The sequence below is a fragment of the Pyrus communis genome, chromosome 9 (assembly GCF_041283825.1).
Source record: "Pyrus communis isolate YQ-2024b chromosome 9, ASM4128382v1, whole genome shotgun sequence".
NCBI classification, from domain to species: Eukaryota; Viridiplantae; Streptophyta; class Magnoliopsida; order Rosales; family Rosaceae; genus Pyrus; species Pyrus communis.
In genome coordinates, this window is record NC_142573.1 from 15882255 (window position 1) to 15900776 (window position 18522).

General features: G+C 40.6%; 2 protein-coding genes and 2 pseudogenes across 3 annotated transcripts; 2 read left to right on the plus strand and 2 right to left on the minus strand.

The window, feature by feature from the left end:
- Positions 1-720: 720 nt before the first annotated feature.
- LOC137714321 (uncharacterized) lies at positions 721-1978 on the minus strand. Its single transcript, XM_068453560.2, has one exon. The coding sequence runs from the start codon at positions 1857-1859 to the stop codon at positions 801-803; it is 1059 nt and encodes a 352-aa protein (XP_068309661.2). The 5' UTR covers positions 1860-1978; the 3' UTR covers positions 721-800.
- Positions 1979-3109: 1131 nt separating this feature from the next.
- On the plus strand, positions 3110-7492 carry LOC137740201 (katanin p60 ATPase-containing subunit A1). 2 transcript variants are annotated; one of them, XM_068480027.2, is made up of 7 exons: positions 3110-3416; positions 4355-4826; positions 5330-5527; positions 5763-6007; positions 6166-6324; positions 6477-6564; positions 6973-7492. In XM_068480027.2, exons 1-7 carry the CDS (start codon positions 3295-3297, stop codon positions 7252-7254), a joined length of 1566 nt encoding a protein of 521 aa, XP_068336128.2. In that variant the 5' UTR covers positions 3110-3294; the 3' UTR covers positions 7255-7492. The 2 variants fall into 2 exon arrangements, with proteins under 2 accessions (XP_068336128.2, XP_088556660.1); XM_088700534.1 differs by having other exon boundaries at positions 3148-3416; positions 6166-6347; positions 6425-6564.
- Positions 7493-10138: 2646 nt separating this feature from the next.
- On the plus strand, positions 10139-13432 carry LOC148694329 (uncharacterized; annotated as a pseudogene).
- A 983-nt stretch (positions 13433-14415) lies between these two features.
- LOC148694330 (uncharacterized) lies at positions 14416-15435 on the minus strand (annotated as a pseudogene).
- Positions 15436-18522: the final 3087 nt, after the last annotated feature.

An 18522-nucleotide genomic window follows, 5' to 3' on the forward strand; every position in this document is an offset into this window, starting at 1 on the left:
AAATATCCCCTTGAATTCTTTGCAGAAATGATGGGGATTCAGCATCAACCTTTAGTTGTGATGGTCTAATTACCAACTTCCCTTGAGAACAAGCTTTGCAAGGGTTATCATTTGAGGCAGCAATATGTCTGCTCACTAATGGATGTCCATTAGAGTTGGTAATGATCCTACGCATCATGGTAGATCCTGGATGACCCAGACGGTCATGCCAAAGCATGTAAACCTTTGAATCAATGAACTTCTGGTTCATGACAGTATGTGATTCAATTGTCCTTATGTATGTATAATACAATCCACTCGACATACCACGCAACTTCTCCAATATACGCTTCTGGGTATCATTGGAGGTAATGCATAGATACTCCACATTTTCTGCACTTTTTGTTTCAATGTGGTATCCATTTAGACGTATGTCTTTGAAACTCAACAAATTTCGAGTAGATCGAGTAGCATACAATGCATTATGTATGGACAATATTGTTCCATTTGGTAACATAATCTGGGCTTGCCCTGAACCTTGAATTACATCTGAAGGTCCTGATATTGTTGTTACCCCTACTCTTGTAAGTCTTAAGCTTGAGAAATACTTTCGATCACGAAGTATTGTATGTGTGGTTGCACTGTCTGCAAAACAAATATCTCCGCCATTTCTCATGTTTTGAGAATAACCACAATTTTTATCCATGCTATCTGAGTAAGAGAATCAGAGTTAAAAGCAAGTTATAACAAGAAATTTACATGCCACTTTTATTGAATCTGAAAATACTACAAGTTCAGCATAATAAAAGTACATTAATGATTCAATCGGACCGATATACTTCATTTCCCCTTTCCACAATATAGTCTGAAACATCTAGATGAGTTGTGTTCAACTGCCCTGATAAGTTGAACACTGGATCAGGTATATCCATTGGTCTAGCATGGTCGAGAAAGTTGGTCTCGACACCCTTCTCCTTGAGGGAGGCTTGATACAGATCCACTAGATGTTTTGGGGTACGACAAGTACACGCCCAATGCCCATTGCCACCACACCTATGGCAGGCTCCTTCAGAGTTTCTAGGAGCATTGTTCATATGAGCTTTGCCTTTGTGGCGATTCGCATTTTTTAAGCTCGGGCCTGAATTATGCCTCGGAACCTGGTTGTGAAACTGAACTCCATGGTTCTTGCCTTTCCTATTCCATCGACCTCGCTTGTGGCCACGTCCTCGTTTATGATTATCACCACCAGAGGATGTGGCGTTCACTTCGAGGGAAGCAGCATTCACTTCTGGGAATGGTGCAGATCCAGTAGGTCGGGAATGATGGTTTTTCATCAGGAGCTCATCATTCTGTTCAGTTACTAAGAGCACAGATATCAGCTGGTTGTACTCAGTGTAGCCTCGCGCTCTATACTGCTGCTGGAGGAGCACGTTGGAGGCATTAAATGTGCTGAGAGTCTTTTCCAGCATATACTCCTCAGTAATAATATCCCCACAGAGCTTCATCTGAGAGGTAATTCTGAACAATGCAGAATTGTATTCTGCCACTGACTTGAAGTCTTGAATCCTCAGATGAGTCCACTCATAGCGGGCCCTTGGAAGAATCACCGTTGTCTGGTGATTGTATCTGTTTCTCAAGGCATTCCAGAGAGCTAACGGATCTTCAACCGTTAAGTACTCGCTCTTTAACGCCTCATCAAGATGGCGGCGAATGAAAATCATGGCCTTTGCCCGATCTTGAGAGGATGAGTTGCTCTCTTCCCTGATGGTATCTCCAAGATTCCCTGCTTCTAGATGGATCTTGGTATCCAGTACCCAGGTCAGGTAATTCTTCCCAGTAATATCCAGGGCAGCAAATTCAAGCTTCGCCAAGTTCGCCATTTTCTTTTCTGAAAGAAAATGAGATGTGTAAGAACTTGCAATAATATGTATTCCTGGAGGAATATGATGTTAGAACTTCTGGTTCTTACAAATTTTTCATTTTGATCTTCAGGCCAAAATGATAAGTACTCGAAACTTCTGGCTCGAGATTTTCAGGGTGAATGAGGAGGGCGATCGTACCGCACCATTCTCATTGAAATAATGTAATATAGAATGGGTGATTATTCCGCACCACTCAAGTAACAGGAAAATTAAATATGCAGAGCAGCATGGGCGATTATACCGCACCACATAAAATTGCAATGAAATTAAACAGCAGGTAAATTCGAATATGCAGGGTAGGGTGTGCGATTATACCGCTCCACCTAAAAATTTGCAGTAAAATTAAATCTGCAGTCCAAGATAGGCGATGATACCGCACCGTCTTGGATCGCAGTAAGAATAAATTTGCAGTTCAAGATGGGCGATTGTACCGCACCATCTTGGATTGCAGTAGAATTAACATAAATAAATACTGGGTTAGTAATCAATTTCTACACCAAACAAGTAATCAAAGATGTATGTAACCGTTAGTTGGAGGACTAAGAGCAGGCACGGAGCAAACAATTCGTCGCGAGGGTACATGGCGTAGTTGAGGCAGAGGAAGAAGATGAACAGTAAAAACCTTAAAGGAAACATTTTTTTCTTCTTTCTTTCGTTCGTTCGGCGAAGAGAGATGAGAGAATAATTATATATAGAGACTCGTGCTGATAACGTGTTATATAAGGATTAAAGTTTGAGAGATAACCTTTTAAGTGGTAGGTGCAAGGTAGATGTAAAATGCCACACTAAAATTATAGCACAGGCAGATAACAAATAAAAAGCAGGGGAATAGATGATGTTACTGATATTTTTCTCTAGTTTTCTTTCTTCTTCTTATTTTCTTGTAACTTACAAACATGCGGAGTGGTCTATTTATAGAGCGTCTCCGAACTGATGCAGTTAATGCATCCTGAAATTTATGAAATTTCATCTGACTATACAATCTTTCACTTTGCATGGGCATTAAAAACTTTGCCCATGCTGAAGACTTTTGGTTTGTGGGCATTCATTGCCATCAGACATGAGACTTTTCAACAATATCTTCTTTATTGGGTAAGCTTTTCCTCTACGCCTTCCCGTTAGGCAAACCGACGCAGGCCCACACTGTAACGACTAACCCCGAGGACAATTTGGTAATTTCAAACCTCACCCCTCCCCTCTCCCCTTTTGCCTGAAAACGCTTAAGTAAACGGCGACGTCGTAGCTGCTGGACTGCTCCATCATCCTAGAGAGAGAAACTGTTGAGTTCGAGTGTGAGCTTCTTCTTCCTCCTCCTCCTCCTCCTACCCCTCCTCCTCCCTAGTACGTGAACCCTAATTGTACGGAACCCTAGAAAATCACAGAGAGAGAGAGAATGGTGGGGCCAACGCTGGTGGGTCTGCAAGACCACCTGAAGCTAGCGAGGGAATACGCAATGGAAGGGCTCTACGACACCTCCCTGATCTTCTTCGATGGGGGCATTGCTCAGATCAACAAGTACATTTCTTGATTTTTGTCAATCCTCTTTCATTTCTTCTTATTTCGTTACAATGTTATTTGTTTCGGAGCAATTTGTTGAATTTTCTAGGTTTATGGATTCGACGTTGTTTTGAAATTTGAGTATGTGGGATTTTCAAATTTTGTTGAATCTGTTTGATTCGTGCGACTCCGAGATATGATTTTTCCAGGAAAATGCTCCTTCTGTTTGGGATAATTTAATTGCATTGTAGGTGGAAAGAGAATTGGTGGGAATCCTCCTTGGGAAAATTCTGTAACGCATCCTAGAGGCCCTTTTCTTCTAGTTTTCTGATTTGTACATGAAATGATTAAATGGGAAAGGATTAGTTCTAGGGATTACTATAGAATTTTAAAGAAATTTGGTTGGAGATAAATTCATAGTTCAAAATTTGAACTAGATTGAGCAAAAATGTAACTTTGTAGTAACTTTATGATTATAATCTTACCACTAGCATCATATTTCTTCCGCTATGCCCTTTTACTAATGAACAAGGTGTACGAATTCCACAAGATAACCATATTATTTTTTGAGGGGAGGGGGCAAGATTTCCATGTGCCTCAGTACAAGGCACTTGAAACAACAATATGCTTTGGATTTTTTTTCCTGTATTTAATTTGCATGACAACAAAAATATAAGAGTGAGGAGGTTGGTTTTTCCCCAGTTCTCATAATCAAATAGCATTGTAGCAATCCAAAGGTTAATAGGACTAGTAAAGAAGCTTTGTCATTTTTTCATCCTAAAAAATTTTCCAGCTGCTATATTCTACCAAAACAACTGGATGGGTCTTTTTGTCAGACTTCAGTCCCTTTTTAATGTATAATGGGATGGAATTGCGTTGTTTATAGGCTTACTTTTGTCATACTGTTCCTACCTAAGTCTACTTGGTATAAGTTTGAATTTATAATTTTGTTCCAGGCACCTAAACACGCTTGATGATCCGTTGATTCGCGCAAAATGGATGAATGTAAAGAAAGCACTTTCTGAGGAAGCAGAGGTTGTGAAGCACTTAGATGCAGAGAGAAGAGCATTTAAGGACATTCCTGCAGGCCGGCGCCCTTCGTCACCTCCAATACATGCTAAGTCGTCATTTGTTTTTCAACCCTTAGATGAATACCCAACTTCTTCTGGTTTTCCAATGGATGATCCTGATGTGTGGAGGCCACCAAGTCGGGACACTTCAGGTAGAAGGCCTGGAAAGGCTGGTCAAGGTGGTATGAGGAAGTCACCACAAGATGCAACTTGGGCTCGTAGCTCTGCAACCAAAACAGGTACACCTGGCCGTGGTGCAAAAGCTGGTGGATCAAGTAGGGCTAACTCAGGGGCACGAACATCTACTAGTGGAAAGAAAGGCACGGGTTCTGGCAAATCTAGCAAGGCAGATTCAGTGGTACGTTCTATCAAACGATATATATTCACTGTACGATCTTAGTTCGCTAATGTGTTTGGGATCCAGGAATCTTTTTAAACCATAAAGTGCTAACCTTCATTTTTCAAATACCTGTCACTAGTTAATTATGTTGTGTTAAAAACTTTTGTCGTATTATTTTCTTCACATGTCCTCCTTGCAATGTTATGCATAACTATGACCTTGTATTGTAGGGCTCGTTTGGAAGTGCTTTTAAAATGACTAAAACCAGTTTTGGTGAAATTGATTTTGGGTTCCAAAAGCACTTTAAGTGCTTCTTGGAAGAAGCATCAGACATGTGCTTCTTGCAAGAATCGCTTAAAGTGCTTTTCCAGAATCCACTTGGATTTTTACCAAGGATTTTCATAAAAGGCGCCTTTAAGTCATTTTAAAAGCACATCCAAACGAGCCTGTAATTATTAACATCCATTTGTAATCTTCAATTTTAGTATCATTGTTAACTGATTTGTTTTTGAAATTTATAGAATGGTGATGCTGAAGATGGAAAGTCAAAGAGGTCGCAGTATGAGGGTCCTGATCCTGATTTGGCTGAAATGCTTGAAAGGGACGTATTGGAAACCAGTCCTGGAGTGAGATGGGATGATGTTGCGGGTTTACAAGAAGCAAAAAGACTTTTAGAGGAAGCCGTTGTGCTTCCTTTGTGGATGCCTGAATATTTTCAGGTAGTGTTGAATGGTTGAATGAAAATAGTTGACGACATTTACGTAGGAAAAATGAAAATAGTTGCGTTACTACGTCTTCACATCTCTACTTTGAAAAGTAGGCTTCAATTTATACCAATTTCACATTTCTTTCTTCATTTCACTGAAGCAATTGATTCTTTCTCTACGTGCTGAAATGTCTTGATCCTGATAGGTCCCAGTTCTCAGATTGAATTTATTGCTTCTTGGATTGCAGGGAATTAGGAGGCCATGGAAGGGTGTTCTTATGTTCGGTCCTCCTGGAACGGGGAAGACATTACTTGCTAAAGCTGTTGCTACTGAGTGTGGCACAACTTTTTTCAATGTCTCCTCTGCTACTTTAGCTTCAAAATGGCGTGGGGAGAGTGAACGTATGGTTCGGTGCTTATTTGATCTTGCTAGAGCTTATGCACCAAGTACAATCTTCATCGATGAAATTGATTCGCTTTGCAATTCCCGGGGGTAAGATTTTATTCCAGTTTTACGTAAAGATCTTATTTAACTCCTTAGATGTTATTGCATGTATGTTTTGCATGTTTTGTTTTAAAGCTATATACTTTCCTGTGTGATGTGGGATCTTTCCATGTACTGACCTAAATTCAAAATATCCATTTGTCTAGGGCATCAGGGGAGCATGAGTCATCCAGAAGGGTGAAATCTGAACTTCTAGTTCAGGTAGATGGGGTCAACAATACTGGCACGAATGAAGATGGTACTCGTAAAATAGTGATGGTTCTGGCAGCTACTAACTTCCCATGGGACATAGATGAGGCACTCAGGTTGGTCTTTATCTTGTATTCAGGTTTCAGACTCCAAATCGGCTATTCAAATTTTTAGTTGGAAAGAGTGGTAGGCTTTATGTATGTTGCATATTGTCAGTTGACAATGTTTGTTCAGTCTTGGTATATCTAACCCGGTGTTACTCATTCAGGAGGAGGCTGGAGAAACGTATATATATTCCCCTACCAAATTTTGAGAGCCGTAAAGCACTTATTCGGATAAATTTGAAAACTGTGGAGGTACTGCAGTTACCAATATTGTATTATGCTTATATTACTAGTGTCTATCACAATTAGATATGCATTTTGCACCTTACGCTAGACCTTTCTATAATTTCATTGTAATTTGTAGGTTAATTTTGGACGGGTATTTCTGTCACGGCCTAATAACCTAAAATGGATCACATGGTGTATTGTTATGCTATTTTGGTGGTTGTACCAGTTAGAAAATGAAAATAGAATAAAACTGTGGCATCTTCGAGGGCGGGACAGAAAAATCACTGCTTCCTGGGGTTTTGGTTTTTGTTTATCATATAGATTGACTGCTCTGTGCTCTAGACAATCAGAATCTAGATGTGTCAGAGAATTCATTCTGGTGCGTTTTTATCCTAGGTAAGTTAAATCAAAAAAATGTTTGTGATGCATCAGGTGGCCCCTGACGTAGATATGGATGATGTGGCTCGTCGAACAGAAGGATATAGTGGTGATGATCTCACAAACGTTTGCCGGGATGCTTCCTTGAATGGGATGAGGCGCAAAATAGCTGGAAAGACGCGTGATGAGATTAAGAGCATGTCCAAGGACGATATTTCAAAGGATCCTGTTGCCATGTGCGACTTTGAAGAAGCCTTGGGGAAGGTCCAACGGAGTGTGTCTCAAGCTGATATTGAACGGCATGAGAAATGGTTTCACGAATTCGGATCAGCATAGAGTTTATCAACTCATGTTGTGGGTGCTAAATTGTTGCAGTGCGTGGTCGAGTTTCCGAGTTATTGAGTCTTGTTGTCCTTGATATTTCCATCTGTGTTTAGGCAGAAATTAGTTTTTGTACCCCAAAAGTGTTGGAAAGGTGTTAGTGTTGTGCTGTTTTGTATCTGTAACCGTGAGTGTATATAATCTGCTTTTTGCTTATTTGATCCGTATTACTAATACACTAAATTTCATTCAACAGTGATTTATATCTAGACATTCAGTGAAAAGAACCATTCAACATCCATGCTATCATCAAAGTATTGGTCGTCTGGACCAATTCCTAACGAAAGCGGTTTACTTGTGCTATAATATGGGTAGTCGGCGTGGTTCATGTTCATGTAGTATTGTACCGTATTCTATCAAGGGAAGAGCACATGTGTTATAATGTGAGTGAATCGGTAGCTTAAGTGATAACGTAACAGTTACACTGAAATTTCTCAGCGTATAGTAGACAGAAATTCCACACTATTTCAACTTCTTGTCCATCGAGATATTATTAAAATTCCTTCACTACTTGATTGGATCTGATGGGCATTTTATTTTTATTTGATTTCTTTTGTTTTTCTAAGACGCCTGTTCCTCAAACCCGTCTTCGAGCTTGATCACCTGAATGTTGAAAGTGAAACAACAAATTCTAAACCTTTATTGGATTTATTTATGGGCAATTTGTTAAAATGATCAAAAACTAAATCTTGGTAGTCATTATTTATACTCTTTATGACAATTTTCCTAGACTTGTCTTTAGTTTTCAAATTAATGATGTTGAGGGAGGGGGATTCAAAATTTCAAATAGAGGACATCGGGTGCATGAATTAACGCTTTTAACCAATAGTAACAAACGCACTCAAAAGTTCTGCAGATTCTTTCATTTTAAAGAGATCTGTTATGAAGGGTATAAGTATTGCTCAAGCCACATGCTACATTCAGTGGCTGAGCAAAATTTACAAATAGTTTCAAAGGATAATCATGTTAGGAGACATTTTTTATTAAAAGTTTTTTTCTATATACGTTTGGTATGTTATCAACTTATATTACCAAAGTCTGATCTGAATCTACATTGAAACATGATTTCACCAAACTAACGGTGCTTATATTCACAACTACTTAAGCATATCGCGTCGCGTTGGTAGCTCTGCTATGCAATCGAGGAAGATACTCATCAGGGGGAGCATCGAAGAGAATGCTATATTGGCCATATGAGCACAATATTTTTGTTTCCTTTAGACCATCTATTCATCTTATGAGTTATTATTAGAGAAGTTCTAATGAAACAGTCAATTGAAGATGTATGGTCATCAAAGTAGGAGTATTGTAAATATGGATGGCATTATTTGTTTTGAATGAACCTTCTGTTCGAGGCAAAAAGTGGATGGCCCCTCGCATAGCTCCCCAGGGGTGAATGGCGCTTTTGGTAATGTTGGTCAGGCTCTTGCTGCTTGATGTGCTGCAAGATGAGTTTGAAGTTAGTTTTGAAAGGTGTCTTTGTAGGGCCTTAGGTGTAGGCCTTGAGGCTCACAATCAAAACTAACAGAGTGCTAGGCGTGTCACTGTTATCTAAGTATAACAGATGTTGAAACATAGGTGTTTTGAGTGATTACTTGTGGCCCAAGTTACTCAAACTTCTTGTCATCAAAGGATTGTCGTAGATGGGTTAAGTCTGCATTAAGTTCTTTTTCTTGCCTTGTGAACAAGGACTTTTAGCTCATAATCTTGTATGTTTGAATGAAGGGAGTCAAAAGCCCTTTTTAAACCATTTCCCTGATCCTAGGTTGTTCTTTATAAAAACAAATCTACTAAGTTAACCAGATCCAGATGTAAATGGACTTCTTAAATAGAAAACATATGGAATAACTTGAATACATGCTGAAAAGTACATTTAAAAGACAGATCTACTAATTTAGAAGACAAACAAAGAGACTTGGGCAAGATTTCATCTTGTCGGGCAAGGTTGAACTTCTTGCAACCACTTCTCTTTGTGTTTACAGAGGTTGTGAGCTAAAAAGGGATGAATGGTAAACAGGTTTTACATGAGGGAATCGATACTACAACACTAGGGAAGGTAGCAGGGCTTTTAAACTAGACAAAAGATAGCTTTTCTAAGCGGACTATGACTTAAAAAGACTGAATCTAGGTTGGTTTCAGCTTTTATGGATGCAAATTTGGCTTGAGAACAGAGTTTGTATGTTGTTTGTTTGATTGGTTGAGTGTTCTTGTATCTGTTGTCTCTTCTTCCTTTTATAAGCGATTTGGCCCGACTCTCAGGGCTTTGTTCTTGGCCGAGGGCTCTCAGGGGCAGTGAGTCACCATGTATTTACACCTTTATGCCATTAGAAATTGCTTTTTGGCTGGTAGTGAGCTGGTCTCTATCAGTTGTCACTTCAGTCATAGGCACATGGCCTATGCCTTGGCTGAGAGGGCTTTAGTTTGTCTCTGGGCTCAATGCTGGGCTTCGGGCAAGTCCTCATTTAATTTGACATCCTTGGGCCTTTATTCATTTAGGCCCAATATTCAAATATTAACCCAAACAGTGCCCCATTTAATCATTGTCAAGTCTGCAAACTGAGGTCATAATGATGATTAAAATGAACTAGATGCTTTTACTCGGGACTGGCACCATTTTAAACAGCTGTTTTAACTAAAACTTTGCACTAACCCACGATCTCCAACATTAACTAACTGTTCCTTATATAATCTTCACTTAAATCCTTTGGTCAAATACCTAAGCAATTCTAATCCTTCGAATTCCCAGAATCTTAAGATTTTCCAGAACTTTCTTGTTTTTGTAGTCTATTTCTTGCTTTCTGCCCTTAATTTCCTTCTATCTTCTCTCCAAAATCATCCAATGGCACCCAAAACTACTCGCCCTATGTATGAGTCTGGCAAAGGCATTGTCAACATATGCCGCCTCCTTAATGGCCTTCATCGCCCTCAGGCAGGCCTGAACACTTCACTTTTCTTTGAAGAGGGAGAAGTGCATTCCCTTGGGCCTGCCTGGACCTCTAGAGTCCCAATTACCGTGGAGAACAATATGCCTAAGGCCAATTGGTTCACCTCTAACCCATTTTCTGCCAAAGCTGGTATCTCCTCCTCCAAATGGTCTACCTATCGAAGAGGCTTCCCCTTGATGAAGGACAAGGCCTGGGCATAATGGGTAAATGAGCTCGAGCCCATTTTCAAAAAGAAGTTGGATGAATAATGGCATTTACGAGCTCATCATGCTTTCCAAAGTCACGGTGGTTGCCAAGCCCGAGTTCCTGACCATAACTTCCATTTTCTAGAACACTAGGACCAACACTTTTGACTTCCAAATGGGTCTCATGTCCCCAACTATCTTCGACATGGTTGAAGTCTTTGAGCTAAGGCCCTCGGGCAAATATGTAGATGTCACCCACGATTGGTTTTCCTCCTCTCACCCGACTGTTGAGGGTTCAAGCGACTCTGATTCCCTTACTCGACTAGAGTACACCTTTAAACGTTCAAAAGCTATGAGACTTCATTCGCAGGTTTCATCCTATTTCCAAAAAGCACATTCAGCCCGCCTTCTGCCATTGCAGATAAAGACCAGGAACACATATACTTTCTTTTGTACTGGCTCAACAAGCACGTCTTCCCCAACAAATCTGAAGGAGTAAAGTTAGAGTGGATTCCTTTGGTGGAGGCAGTGCATACCTTTGATGATGTGGCCACGAGGCCCTTCCTCCTTGCCTACCTCTACCATCTCTTGTACGAGATGACCAAAGGTGAGCCCTTTAAGACTAACCTCAATGGGCCAACGTGGATGGTCTAATTGTGGCTTCAGTGGTATTTTCCCGAGCTTCGGGGGTCAAACTTGGAGTTCCCCAAAGGAGTGGCTCATGCCCGAACCCTGGCCAAGGCATCTCCCACCAACCATTCCACCTTCTCCTACCTTTATTTTTTTCGAGTTTGCAGGACTTGGGTAAACTTGGAGTGGGGTGCTTCTATCTTGCGACGATATCCATGGTTCTTAGACAAAATGTTCCAAAACGCCTTCAGGGAAGATTTTAGCCCGCTTTGTAAAGAAAAATTTGTAAGCTGCATACAGCAGCGAGACCTAGCCTAAAGAGTACGCAATGACCGCACAAGATATGAGTGCAGGTTGGAAGTTTATCACCCCAACTTTTGTGCTAGGCAGTTGGGGTTTAAATAAGCTATTCCAGTCCCGATCTTTAACTCGATGCACTGTGGCACTTCCTACCGCCTCCGCTCTCCCCAAGAAATAGTGTTTTGGGCAGCTCGATGTAGCCTGGAAATGATGAGCAAGGTCACCTGCAAACCTATGGTGCTAAACTTTGAATGCACTTCATCATTCTCCACTTGGTGAGAGACCAAGTGGTCCAAGAAGTACGGGGGAGACTTGCTGGAAGCCCACAACCATCTCTTAGGGCAGCTTACCATCAAGTCCTATCCCAAGCCAAGTGAGCTTGAAAGCTGGAAGGAGATGGTCTACCAAAAGAACCAACTTCTTCTGATAGGTATCCTTAATTGCCTTAACTTGTAGTTTATGATGTTTTTATAATCTGTCATCCACTAACCCTCTCCTTGGTTGTTTTGAACCTAAAGCCCAAGGCAACATTGAAGAGGTGGATGTCGGGCTAGAAGAAGAAACTACAGACGCCCTTGTCTTTCAAGAAGCTGGGGCCAAGGCTGCAAGGGGAGAAGTTAGATCCAGTCATGCTGCTAGCGATGCTGAAGACATCTTCGAGCTGTTTAGAGATTCTAAGGGTGAAGTCGGGCCTACAGTAGAAACTCGAGCACCCCGACGGATAAGGACGACAGTGATAAAGTCCTCTGAGTCTGAGTCTGAGGAGCAGCCTCAGCCTTAACTTTCTTTGCCTGGTCTGCATGCAACTCCCACAAGGAAAAAAGAACAGGGCTCAAACCTCCAAATCCTCCAAAATCCCTATTACCTTCATTGCCCCTCCAGCTGAGGCGGGTAGAAAGAGGCAGAAGTCTTCCAGTAAGTATTCTTCCCTTCAATCTTCTTTCCTTAGTTGCAGTTTCACTCCATTTTGGAACATGAGCTAATAGTTTCTTTTTTCTTGTAACTAGGACCCCAATAACCAAAATACCCACTTTTGCTGTAAGAGATGAGCCATCGGGTGCAGAAATGTACCAAATGGACAAGGATCTTCTTGACACTATCCTTGAGGAGCTGGAGGTATGTCCTATATTCTTTTAAGCACTAAGTCACCTCTTTGAAGTTTTTCCTTCTTTAAACATTGTATTAATCCTTTGCTTGATTGCTTGAAATAGGACATAAACGAAGAAGGGATTTCTCAGCCCAAAGCTTCTTCTTCTCTAGCCCTGAGTAGTGCATGTTTCCCCTTCTCAGGCTAAGTCTTCAAAGGTACACTTCTTTTTCACTCTTGGCTTAGGCTTGTGTTTTTATCATCCTTCAAGTTAATGATTAATTTCCATTCCTTTATAAGCCAAGGTTGGAGAATATGCGTCTTTGGTCGAGTAGAGCTCTGCTCCCACTCCTTCGACTCTACCTCTAGCACTGGTGGTGACTCCAACTTCCTAGTTTAATCCTTCGACTAGGGAGATAGTGCACCCCTAGTTTGAACCTTTTTATGCTTAAAGTTCTTTCTTTATTTACGCTTATACTCTACTTTGCTCTTTTCAGTCTTCCCCAGCACAGGAGACTAATCGACCACCACTAACTTCATTTGGGGAGCCAATAGTCCCTGAGATCCTTACGGTCTCCGAGGTAACTAGTCCGCGGGCTTCTTAGGCTGCTTCTCGGGCCAACCTAACTTCTTCTCCCAAAGTAACTGTGGTAGCAGAAGTGCTTCACCAACAATCTCAAGTCTCATCTCAGGTATACCAGTTTTTAGACTTCTATCTTTTGCTTTGAACAAATTACCTCACTGACACTTGTTTTTTCTTGATGTTTTGGTGAGGGCTTGGGCGGCTCTTTTCCCCCTTCAGCTAGCAAAGTCGATCCTCCTTAGTCGTCAAAGGCAACAACCCCTCCCCCTTCTTTCAAGGCTCTGACCTTAACCCAGGTACACCAACTCTACTTTTCTAGCCTCCATTTACTTTCAATCGTAGATTGTCCTCTTGATTTATTTTCCTTGGTTTGCAACAGGGTTCTGGCAAAGGCTCAGGTTAATCTTCTCTACCTTTAGTGCGCAAGGCAGCTCTTCCTAGGCCCCCCAAGGCTTCTGGGGTCACTGGGATTCCCATCTCTTGGCCGAAGAAAAAGAATGCCACTATTGCCACTTTCGCTTCTGTTTCTAAGCAACTTCCTTATTTTACATCCGAAGTTGCCCCTTCTACAGCTACCGAAGGTGTTGGAGTGATGTCCCCACCTTTTCATCCATTCCAGCGACATCATCTTTGCTCGAACTCTTCAGAGAGTTCGAGCAACTTAAGACAAGGGTAAGGTCCCCAAGGCATCATTCTGAGCCTTAAAGTTTTCAGGATAACGCCGAATCTTCCAAGAATGGTCTAGGAGGGATTTCTCAGCCTCAAGGTTCTCCATGATGTAGAGAAGGCTATTACTGAATTGTACAAAGCCAATCAATTGTCGAAGGTTCAGTATGAGCATTTCCTCTCCTATTTTGAGAACTTAAGAACTCTGAAAGATTAGCATCAGCAACCTGTAGGCAAGCCAATCAAGTAAAGTGCTTTAAGGAGAGACATACCAAAACTTCAGCCTTTAAACAATAGTTGATGGATGAAGGTTCAGCCATGCAAGATAAGATCAAAATGGTGACTTCTGAGATCCAGAAGTTAGAGGAGCAACTTTATGTGCTGATGGTTGAACAGATGACCCTCTCTAGTAAACTTCACCAAAAAATTGAAGAGGTGAAGAAGGCAAATCTGGAAATAGAGGATGATGAATCTCAACTGACTAATAGAAGTACTGTCTTAGCCAAACCTAACAGAATCTTTACAATTATGCAAACTTATTATTCTAGAATAATCACTTTGGGTGAATATGTAAATCTATTAAGCAAGGGTCATTGTAACTTCCTCTTTTTAATGAAATGACTTCATTTTTCAACTTTCACCTTGACTCACTTTTTACTTTACTTTGAAGTTTAACTTGTGGTGACTGCACAGGCTAACCCTAAACCTTTTTTAACATGCTTATGCTTCTTCAATATCACAATCTTTAACATCCCACAGAGTTAGGCGATATTTCTTCAAAAATTTAGCATTGACTGGATGTTTCTGTGAATTCCCTTCTAAATCTGCTAAGTAGTAGCCCCCTCGATTTAACACCCTACTAATATTGAAAGGGCTTTCCCAATTAGGACTCTATTTCCCAAAGCCTCTAACTTGAGCTCCCAAGGGTAGAATTGCCTTCCATACCAACTATCCTTCCTTGAAGGTTTTCAATTTTGCTTTCTTGTTGTAAGCTCGAGCAACAGCTTTCTTCCCTTCTTGAATCTTATTCAAGGCTTCAATTCAGGCTATATCCAAATCTTCAACCCCTTGACACATAGCTTGAATGTATTCTTCACTATGTAAACCGAATTGGTTTTGAAGTCTGACAAAGCTTATGTTGATTTTCATATGAAGCACAACATCTTGCCCGAAGGTTAAGACATAAGGAGTAGCTCCAGTCCTTGCCTTTTTGGAAGTTCTATAAGCCCAAAGAGTATCTCCCAACTTTTCATGCCATCTCTCTGGACCATCTACCACTATTCTCTTAAAAATATTCACCAAAATCTTACTGCTGGCTTCTGCTTGACCATTTGATTGGGGGTAGTAAAGACTAGACTGGATCATCTTTATCTTGAATTTGTTTGCAAATTCCTCTACTTCTTTTGAGATGAAAGATGGCCTACGGTCTGTAACAATTATCTCGAGCACCCTATATCTGTGCAATATCTTAGTTTTAATGAATTTTTTAACAGCAGTTGAAATGATGGTCTTCATAGTTGAAGCTTCCACCCACTTAGTAAAATAATATGTTGCCACAATTATGAAAGTGTGCTCCTTGCTGGAAGCTGGGTAAATTTGCCTAATGAAATCCATTGCCCATCCTCTGAGAGGCCAAGGCTTTACTACTGGATTTAAGGGTATTGAGGGCACATGCTAGATAGGTCCATGCCTTTGTCATTCTTCACAACCTCAGACATAAGTTTTACAATCCTTCTTCATGTCGGGCCAGAAATAGCCATATCTTCTTAATAACCACCTCATTTTGGTTCCAGCTTGATGTGCCCCACAAACTCCTTCATGTACTTTAACCATTACCCTCATGGATTCTTCTAGACTTAAGCACTTCAACATAAGTCCATCCGGGGTCTTTCTTAGCAGAGTTTCATCCCATATGACATACTTGTGGGGAAAGAAGGATTTTCCAAGTACTGAGTAATAAGTATTCTCCAATCTTCCATTTCAGGTTTTAGAGTCATTACACCTAGGCTGAATCCTCTTTCAAAGATGGAAGATAGATTTCTCTTCTATACTTCCATATCTACTTCGAACCTTCTTTCTTGGATATGTGCTCCAGAGGCCAACTGTGCCATCTCATTGGCAATTAAATTTGATTCTCTAGGAATATAATTGAATGAAATCTCAGTACCCCAATAATTCAATAGCTGAGTTGCTGCTAGGTAATAACCTACCATGATGATGTGTCTGCACTTGTAGTCTCCATTTAGTTGATTAATCACCAACTCTGAATCACCAAACACCTCAACTTCAGTTGCCCCTAACTCTATTAAGATTTCCAGGCCAATTATTAGAGCTTCATACTCTGCTCAATTATTGGTAGGATCTTTATAATCTAGAAGGAATGAATAATAGTGTTGAACACCCTTGGGGTTAATAATAACAATCTCAACCCTGACAGCATGTTGAGTACGAGTTCCATCAAAATACAACCTCTAAGGAATGATCCAGAAACTAGTTATTCTCTTTACCTCTTGTTGTATCCACTCCTCCTTGCCCAAGAGGGCTTTGCTTGGTGGGATCCAGAGACTAGCCACTTTTAGAGTTCCTGAGATATTGATAAGTTCATCCTATGATTCTTGGTGCCTGGCCAAGAAGTCTGCGATTGCTTGCCCCTTTATTGCTCTTTGAGGCACATATTGAAAACTGAACTCTGAAAGTGTTAGAATCCATTTCCCAATCCTTTCAATTAGCATGGGTTTTGACAGCATATACTTGATCACATCAGTCTTGGCAATCATATAGATGTGGCAAGGCAACATGTAGCAACATGTAATGCCTTAACGTGCAGGTTGTGAAGTACAAGGCCAAACATAGCTTCTCAATTGGGGAATATCTTGTCTCCACCTCAATAAGGATTTTACTGAGGTAGTATATTGCTTGCTATTTCTCTCCTTCATTGTTTTGAGCTAGCAAGTTTCCTATTGACTTTTCAAAGGCAGAAATATAAAGCTCTACAGGTTTCCCCCTCTGAGGTGGCATGAGCACTGGTGGAAAGGCCAAGTAAGCCTTTACTTTGTCAAAGGCTTCTTGATGTGGTGGGCCCCACTCGAATTCTTCTTGGTTCTTTAACCTTAACAGAGGAATTAATAGCTGAATCTTGCCCGCTAAGTTAGCAATGAATCTTCTTAAGAAGTTTATGTTTCCCAGTAACCTTTGCAACTTCACTTTGTTTGTAGGAGATGGTGATTCCATTATTACCCGAGCTTTATTTTTGTTTATCTCCACTCCCTTTGATGAACAAGGAATCTCAAAAAGTTGCTTGATCTCACCCCAAAAGCATATTTCTTGGGATTCATTTTCAATTTATGGGTCCTCATTCTGGTCAAGGCTTTTCTAAGGTTTTCCAAGTGTTGCTCTTCAGTTTTAGATTTCACCACAATGTCATCAATGTATACTTCCATGCTATGGTCGATTAGGTCATGAAAAATGGCGTTCATTGCTCTTTGATAAGTTGCACCAGCATTTTTGAGCCCAAATGGCATGATTACATACTCATATGCTCCTACATGTTCTGGGCACCTAAAAGTTGTCTTATATATATATCTTCTTTAGCCATTTTTATCTGATTATAACCAGCATTCATATCCATAAAATATAGAACTTTTTGTTTTGCAACTACATCTATGGATAGGTCTGCCATTGGCATGGGGTATTCAACTATAGGCGTGGCTCCATTAATGTTTATATAGTCAACACAACATCAAACTACATTAGTTATAACTTTTAATACAGGTACAATGTTGGTCAACCACTCGACATATATGAGAGGCCTAATAAATCCAACATTCACCAGCCTCTCAATTTCTTCTTTGACCATATCTTCAATCTCCTTTGACAAGAGCTTGCTTCACAGGTTTATACCCCTCAGTGATAGGCATTTTGTGTTCTACTAAGGTGGAATCCAAACCTGGCATTTTAGTGTAATGCCAAGTAAAATAGTCTTTAAACTCATGTAAAAGGCTCACTATCTTTGCCCGATCACCAGCTTCCAACAAGCCACTGAGTTGTATGGGCCTTGGATCTTCCTCACTTCCTAAATTCACTGAGTTGTATGGGCCTTAGATCCTCATCAGTTCTTAAATTAATGGTTTTTAAGGGGTCTTGTACTTCTGGTGTTGGCTTATCAGGCTCGGTGCACAAAAATTCAACTAACTTTGAACTATCGGGCATATCATCTGGCCAACCCAAAACATATACACATTCAACCATATGTATGGCTGCTTCCAACTTTTCTCCAAAAAAAAACTCTTCTTCTTCTCTGCTCTAACTGCCTGAAGCCTTATTTTCCCACTTTGCTTCTTCTCTGGCCGAGCTCTCTCTTGCTTCTTTTCTCTCTCTCCATACACTAACAGTCTTTTGATTAAGGACCTGACTGCAACTATTTGGTTCCTCCTCCTTTGTTTTGACATCATTGGTGTTGGAGAGTTGGGACAATATGGGGTATGTCTCATTCATCCTTAGTGAGAGACAATCCTTGCTTCAGACGACCGTTCTTATCAGCTCCTAGGCACTGCAAGACTCTAATACTGGGGTTGTAGAAATTTTGCCTCTGTAACATAACCTATAGGAAGAAATGGCTATGGCTCGGCCTTTACCATTTCCCAAAATCATGGTTCAGCCTTGGCCTCATGGTAAATTGCAACATGTTGGTGCAAAGTGGATGGCACAGACAAACTTTGATGGATCTAATCTCTACCTAACAAAGCTCCATAAGTGGACCTACTGTCCACTATAAAGAAAGCTAGCATGATTTGCTTGGACCCCAAGTCAACCTCTAGGGGCAATATC

What these genes read in the sequence shown, in the direction of transcription:
- LOC137714321 (XM_068453560.2), bottom strand. Translation starts at nt 1,859, where the DNA reads ATGGCGAACTTGGCGAAGCTTGAATTTGCTGCCCTGGATATTACTGGG.
- LOC137740201 (XM_088700534.1), top strand. Translation starts at nt 3,295, where the DNA reads ATGGTGGGGCCAACGCTGGTGGGTCTGCAAGACCACCTGAAGCTAGCG. An exon ending in GGCATTGCTCAGATCAACAA is followed by an intron (nt 3,417 to 4,354) that starts GTACATTTCTTG and finishes ATTTTGTTCCAG; the next exon opens with GCACCTAAACACGCTTGATG. An exon ending in GGATGCCTGAATATTTTCAG is followed by an intron (nt 5,528 to 5,762) that starts GTAGTGTTGAAT and finishes CTTGGATTGCAG; the next exon opens with GGAATTAGGAGGCCATGGAA.